Genomic DNA, 7,802 nt, shown 5'->3' with positions numbered 1-7,802 from the left:
CCACAAAAAAAAGAAATCACACATCTGCCTTTTCATATTTGAAACCTCTCATTCACAGTAAATGCTCCATTGCTCAATATTTGTTGACAGGTTTCAGATTAGTTCTACCTAGACTTCCGTTCTCTATGACCAACAATATCTACACATTCAGATAAAAATTTGTTTGATGAAGTTGTGCTGTGAGACAGGGGAACACTGGACATGAGGGGCTCATGTTGTGCAGCTTGACAATACTGAACAGACATCGGGATAAGTATTACTGAATGAGTGGGCTGTGGAATGTTTTATTAACTACATAGGGAAATGATGAGTATTGGGGGACAGATGGTTAAGGTGCATAGCTTCGATAGGCAGCCTATTAAAAATAACCGAAAGCTAACATAAGCAGTTATGAAGCCAATGGACAGCCCGAGGCTTCTCCAATAAGGAATTCAGAGATTTAACTAACCTTCAAAGAAACACTTTTCTGTGGAGAGCCTTCATGTCATTAGTTTCATACAAGAAGCCAATGGGGGTTTTTATATACTTATAACAGGACTCAACATCAGACGTCATAAACTGGAGCAAACCTTCTACACAGAAGGAACCTATGAGATGAGCTTTAAATTGTGCAGTGGTTCTTCAATCTATCCTTACATCCATCAGTATGCTTCTTTCCATCAGTAACACTGCCCCTTTTCCAAGTTTTTCTGAATCAGAATTCCTCAGTGGACAGAAGCCACTGAGGTTACTTTGATCAGTGTCAGAGTTACACCATGTCCTCATTTATTATCATTGCAGCAAAGGCATTGCCGCCTTCTCCCACAACTCTAGACCTACCAGCAGCAACAGTGGGAGCCAAGAAAGGAAAAGCAAGGACAAAGATACTACTACTGAAGTTATTAGCAAACATGCAAGTCCCCTAAAAATCACTTTTTCTTCTTAATGTACCTTGATTTCACAATCTGTTAACCGGTCAATTTATTCCCTTCAACCTACTACAAATCACAACAGACAAGTAATTTTACCACAGAATAGAAATGCCCACAAGAACACTGAAGGTGTAAGGAATAGATTGCCATGTGGTTACAACAGACTCTGTGTTTCTCCACAGCATTGGAACAGCCCCTTTCATCAACAAAACCTGATGTACTTGCTTAATCTACTTGCCTAAGCTTTTCTGTTAAGTGACAAAACAGCTTTCTCAAACAGCAGCTATGGCCTGTTCACATGTTCATACTATCTCTGAAGCACAAGTCTAGAAGCGTGACAGGCATCAGTTAGGTATGACTCTAGCACTCCTGACAGCTTAGCTGGGTAAGCAATAAAGCCAAAGTTTTGCAACCTGCTACTCCCAGATGAAAGACAGATGTCAAGAGGAGTTAAACATACATGATTTTTTAGAAACGTAATTGGTCCCCAGGAACAGAAAGACTGCAGGCCTGATTCTCCTCTTGTAGTGGGATACTTAAAGATTATTAAACAGTGCAAAGTGGGGCTCCTACAATGCTAAATTTAAGTCCTTGGGTATTGTGGACTCTTCCTTAAAATAATTCCATTGCATCCATTATCACTGTATATGCACCTGCCCTAAGCAGAAAGAAATCTACATTGTGCTTGAACACTATTATGAGTTGGCAGAGGTTCTTAACAGAAGAAACAAAAAGGTTGCTTTTTGCTTTCCCACTCCTTTCTGGTCTGCAGTGGAAAAATTGCAACTAGATCTGCTTTCAGATTCCAGATCAGTCTTTGTTTTCTCACATCAGAAACCAAATTTTCTTTTGAGAAAGCTACCATGCACTATGGAATGGAGTGCAAATTTTTTATTAGTTTTTGATACGTAGTGAAAACAGATCTTGCCAGACCTCTTCAGCATCCCTGCTCTCCAGGCAAGTAATTTTAGTTTCTCATTCCTTACTCCACAAAAAAGCATAGCCTACAACAGTAACATTGAAAAAAGGTCATTGTAAGAACATCTGAAGTCATGGCATAAGTTTTGTGTGCATCTGCAAACAGCAGCACGTTTGAGGTATGAATGCCAAATAAATTAGTTGTAAGTATTCTGAACAAAGTATCAAACACAGCTACCTCCTTAAAAAAAAAAACACATTCTGAAATTGCATCCTTTTTCTTTCAAACTCTGATGAACAATTTTCATATTTTTACTTTATATTATAGATCTGCTGCAAAGGTAACCAGACTGTTTATCATCCTTCAGGTAGGATTTAAAGTTGTCAGCTAAGATTACCTATTTTGCACTATGTAACAACTATTTGGACTTGCCTGGGTACAAGCCTTGGCCGAATTTGTTCCTCATTTTTAACAGTTATTTTTTTATATACCATAAGGAAGACTAAAGTTTAAAAATCTCAAGAATCCTAAAGAAATTTAACTATTCTGCCTGGCTTTACCTTATGGAGGCAGTCTAGGGTTTTTTTGATCTACTGATCTTAATCCAAAACTCATCAAACCACAGAAGAGAGATCAGCTGCAAGAGAGATTAGTCTTCAAGATGCACATCAGGATTTTCTTTTGTATCACCTAAAAGAGAAATACTTGGTAACTAGAGTTTAAAGCAATATACAGAAAGTGAGCCAGAACTACATACCAACATGTCAAGAAAAGTTGCTACGTTGTCAAATACAATTCAGAGTATCACTTGCAAAGCACAAGCAACATTAATAGCCACATAACACAGGAACTCCCCAAATCTTTTGATTTTGCTTCCTCCCTTTACTAGCTTCTCTTCTATAAATGTTTCTTATCCAAAATTAATTTTCCTCCATTGAAGCCCAACACTGTCAAGAAGATAGACTTCTGAGAAGGTGATCTTAGAAGGCAAGTAGATTTGTAACAGTTATCTGTGAAATACCACAGCACTTTAATAGTAATTTGCAGGCCTGTGAATGTAAGTCACCTTCTTGCCTTTTATACAGCAAGTCTAACTTCTTAACAATAAAATTCCTGCATAAAATTCCATAGAAGTTTTAGCGCCTGAGAGATTTAGAAGTCAAGAACAAAGGAATGTCAATGGAATAGAATTAAACTCTTAGAACTGTCATTTGCATAAGCTTCCACTTGCAATATACACAACTACTAAGTCTCCCCAAATTAACATTTCAAAAACACAAATTGTAGCAAATATAGTAAGGATTATCCTCCTAGCAGTTGTTTTGTAACAAGTATCATAGAAAGACCAAAATTACTAGCAAGAGATGTCACTTTCAAAAGCCTCTCCTAGTAAGAACATAAGATATTAAACTAGACCTACCTGAAAGTTTCAAGATTACTTTTTGTTGTTTTTTTGCTACATCAACCCCTCCCCAGGCAAAATACTGGAGCAGAAACAGGGAGAGTAATTTAATACAACCTATTTCAGATTACAACCTTAAACAGCACCTGTACTAGCACCTTCACCTTTCAGAAAGCAAACCAGACCTGAAAGCAACATCTACTGATCTGACACATTTTTCAACTTCCCATGAAAAATAACTTCAGAACTAAGTCCTAGGAGCAGCCACTTGAGATGCTCAGAGTAACATCACAAAACAAAACCAAAGTAGTTGGAAGAGATACCCAGCTCTTCAGGGTTTGAAGAACCCTAGGAAGTAGACAAAAGTTAATTCTACCATATTCCTGACAAAAAGGCTGGCTTGGCAAGAAGTTGATACAATTCCATGGTATTCTGAAGGCAGGTGCAAGCAAAACATGCTTTACAGCAAGAGGGACGTGAATGAGGTCACCAGCACCAAGCCCAGACTGATCTTTCTTTTCACATACAACTCTGTCAGAGAGCAAGCACAATATGCGCTTATGCATTAGTTGGTCTTTTACGTAACCTTAAAGAGTATTTTCATTTCAATGGCTTAAGATGCTTTAGGAAAAGTCCCACAGATATTTGTCTGCATTTTAGACAGCTAAATGCATAAAAACCTTACCTCAAGTGACCATATGTAGGTTAGACACAAAAATTAGCCCAATTCTGATTTGTCTTTGAACATTTCATGTCACATGTGAAAAAACTAAAGTACTTCATAGCTATTTTAGAGTTCTGAATAAGAAGTCATTTTAACATTATGCATGATACAAGCAACAATCCTCTTCTGAAGTTTTCTGCTTACCACTTCTAACCTATATCATTTTACCTGGCCTAATTTCAACCCCAAAACCTAGTTTTAAGCCTCCCCCATTACACGCACCTCTGTACTCAGATTACAGCCTGACAAATATGGTAAGTGCTGCTATTGGGTGTACTTGGTGATAAACATTCTTCAATGTCACACACATAACCACTTTATTTTGATTGAATTTCATTTTAGGTAATGAACAACTATGACAATGAACATTAAAGCTCATTGTGCATTGTTCCCTGCAAAGTTAAAATAAGAAGCCACCCAAATATATAAATAACTGCCTTTTTTTGTCCCCTTACAGTAACTGTAATAATTATGGAGATAGGTACAGTGCAACTGCACTTAATCCTAAAGCCTTTTATGATAAAAGTTTGAAGTTGAAAAAAACCTGAGTTTTTCACAGTCAAATCACTCAGAGCCAACAGAATATTACCTACAGCCATCTGAAAGACAGAACAATCTGAAAGGTTGCTTCTTGAAATACACTATTATTTTTTAATAAAAATGTACGAATCAGTTCTGCTTCTATAAAGAAAACAGACAATACACCCACACAAGTGTAAGAGCCAAAGGACTCACTCAGATGATGTTTAAGCTTAGGGAAGCATCTAATAGATGACAGGTTTCTTTCCCTTCCCAGTAGCAATCAGTCTTTATTGGCCCATCTTGTCTGTTCTACAGACCTACCATATTTCCATTGCATATGCCCATTTGAGAAGTAAGAATTTAGTGAGCATGTGCTGAGCACATGGGCAAGGTAATTCCCTCCTCATTCCCACATTACTTAAAAGAAGCGGCCTGCTCCTCTTCCTATCAAAGGAGCTAGCCACAAAACCTGTTCTTCGCTTCTTCCAGTGGGCCCTATTCCCATTTGTTATGTTGCAAAGCCCAGGGCTGTGAGGAAGGAGGACAGATGAAATGTGAGTGCTCCTGCCAGAACAGTTCTTCAGGAAATCCACTTTCAGGAGTTCCACCGAGAAGAGAACAAATAGGAACAGGCCAAGAATTGGCTTAATTGAACCGTCAAGAGACACTGAGCTACCAGACCTTTGGCTGGGCAACCTAGGCTAAGCAAAAGGGCAGGAGAGAACAATTTTCCCTGTGTATCAGTTCCAGCTAGGTTAACTTTTTAAGAGCAATACACTCAACACACAGCAATCCTACATGCTCTACAGGAAAGTTCACCATTTCAAAACAAAGTTTTCTTATGCGACAAAAGGTTTAGAGTGATTCATGGTATTATTGCTATCTGCATAGCTGAGACATTCAGCTTTATCAGTCAGCAGGGCGGGCAAGTTTTAACTCGACCACTGAATTTGACAGTCAGAAAGTTTACCCCAGTAGGCTGACAGACCTTCTCCTCTATTAAAAATCATCAGAAAAAAAAAAATCTAATATGTTAGTAGAATTACACAGCTTATCAGTACATAAGAAAATTTATGTATATCTCTAGCAATTAGAAGTAGTAGTCCAGAAGTTAACCACAGAATAGAATGAGTAGTCCCAACAGTCACACTATATTCTATCTAATTTTAGCCCACCTGCATGTGTTTACTGCCTTTCCAAAAAATAAGACTGAACAGTAGTTAAGAGCCACGTGGACAGCAACAAAACCCCTGCAAATGCTTAAATCCTTGCTGCTACTGTCCTTCCTAAATACTAAATCCTTTACTCCGCCCTGTAAAAGAGCATAAAACAGAATTAAGAACTATTATACTCCCATAATGTAATGAATAACGTTGGGGGGGGCGGGGAAAATGAAGAAAAAAAAACCCAACCCAAAAACATCCCACACCACTATTTCTGCCCTGTAGCATCTAGCAGATCCCAATCTAACAGTGGGATTGCTCCTTTCAAGGAACTGCATACGTGCCCACACACGAGTATATAAATCCTCTACTATCTATGCAAAGAAATACATGTACATGTATACACCCCACACACCTTCCTCAATCATTTCAAGAAAAACCCAAGTTCCCAAGGACCTTCTAATGTTCTCATGTCCCAAAACTAGCTTTTTCCATAAATTTCTCATCAAGGAGCAATGAAAAATAAGACACCAATGGCATGATTTTTCTTTCTGACGTTAGAATCATCACTGCCCATTTCAAAACAGCCAAGAATTTAATTAGCATGAATCACCACCCTGAGGTGGTACGTTTCCATTTTCATGTGCTTTGTGAATAGAAAATGGTAGTTTCTAAATCCATTCCGAGAAGTAACTTTCACGTATTAAAGAAGCTCCCAAGTAATTCAGGATAAAAAAAAAAAAAAAGCTCTGAAATTCAAACTAAAGCATAACAGCATTTCATATATAATCATACTCTCAACTAAATTTAGAAAGAAGTACTTATTAAAAAACAATACACAATAGGTGCAGCATTCACTGCACATGGTCTGCTTGTAACATCACCTCAACCTAGCATCCTTTTCCAAGCCTCAGTACACATAAATGAAAACAATCTGCTTTATTACCAAACAACTACAGTCAAATCTTAGCCCTGCAGGAATCCCAGGTATCAAAATGTGCCTGATTGCTTCTGTGAGATTAGCATAAAGCCTTACCTCGTCAATTCTCCATTAATCATACATCTGCTACATTGAACGAAACACATACAATTGCTTTGTGAAGAAAACATGCTAGAAAACAAGGTATCAATGGATTACAGCAGGGAATGCCAAGATTTGAGTTTATCCTCAAATGTCTCGCAAGCTTATTATACCAGCTTGCAAGGAAAGACAATTTCTCTGTGCTCCATCCTATACAGATACCAAGCCAGAACTGCTCAGTGAGGGATGTCTGGGAACGCAAAGGTGAATTAACAGTTGCATATCCAGTTGCAGAAAGAAACTGCTCTTACCCTTCGCCTAATACTTACTGTTGACTCCCACATCCTCAGCTACTCCAGAACCTCTCATTCTCAGGTATGTGAATCCCAGTATCAGAAAGAACAAGCATGCAGCAGTTAAGAGGAACATGGACAGGTAATGTGCACTGAAGCCTCCAGTGGTGGATACCTCCTCTCTTTTGAACTGTTGGAGAAGCTCCTCCTCGGGCTCCGAGAGATTCTTCTTGTAGGTGTTTTTCAGGTAGGTATGATTTGAACCCGTATGATTGGAGTGGTTGAGTCTAAGGGAGGAGACGGTTCCACCCGGGGGAAGGCTGTTAGTAGCTGAATAGATCCTGGATTCAACATTATAGCTACCAGCAGCACCGCTGAGAACGTGATTATTGGTCGCTTTCCTAATGCTGCCCGGAGGGTCAGCGATTTTACTGCTGTCCACGTCCGTGAGCGGTGGTGGCAGCAGTAACACCGGAGGGGATTTCTTAGGTAGGCCAAGGCGGTATCTGGGGCTGGGAGGACTACAGTCCAGATTTTCACATCCTCCTCCTCCTCAAGACTGCTCCCTCAGGTGATTTGCAGTATTTGGTGTGAAGATATGTTAACAGACCAGTTCAAGTTGCAAAAAAAGCTAATTATTGCCATACATTCCGCTCGCCCCGCCCCCCCCCCCCCCCCCCCCCCCAGCCCCTTCTTGGCCCGTCTCCATCACGCCAGCGCCGGCTGCAGCGCATTTGCTCGTTATGAATGGAGCAGGAGACTTGCTGAGGCTCCGTCTGGGCCGGCGACCTGCAGCCTCCTCCTTCGGTACCTGCTGCTTGGCCCTCGCCCCCGCCGCCCCCTCCTC

The 7,802-nt window shown here is 39.8% G+C and overlaps 1 protein-coding gene across 1 annotated transcript in view; it reads right to left on the bottom strand.

Moving 5' to 3' along the window:
- Positions 1–7,802, bottom strand: part of LEMD3 (LEM domain containing 3) — a 77,863-nt gene that overhangs the window by 40,788 nt on the left and 29,273 nt on the right. The window contains exons 2-3 of the mRNA XM_035889927.1: positions 7,598–7,799; positions 6,992–7,504 (exon numbers count right to left, since the gene is read on the bottom strand). Of these exons, the coding sequence (XP_035745820.1) occupies positions 6,992–7,504; positions 7,598–7,799 (715 nt within the window). The remainder of the gene's footprint in view (positions 1–6,991; positions 7,505–7,597; positions 7,800–7,802) is intronic.

The sequence above is a fragment of the Egretta garzetta genome, unplaced genomic scaffold (genome assembly GCF_000687185.1).
Source record: "Egretta garzetta isolate BGI_Z169 unplaced genomic scaffold, ASM68718v1 scaffold792, whole genome shotgun sequence".
NCBI lineage: Eukaryota > Metazoa > Chordata > Aves > Pelecaniformes > Ardeidae > Egretta > Egretta garzetta.
Note: the sequence above shows the minus strand (reverse complement) of the source record. Positions and strands in the feature narration are given on the sequence as shown.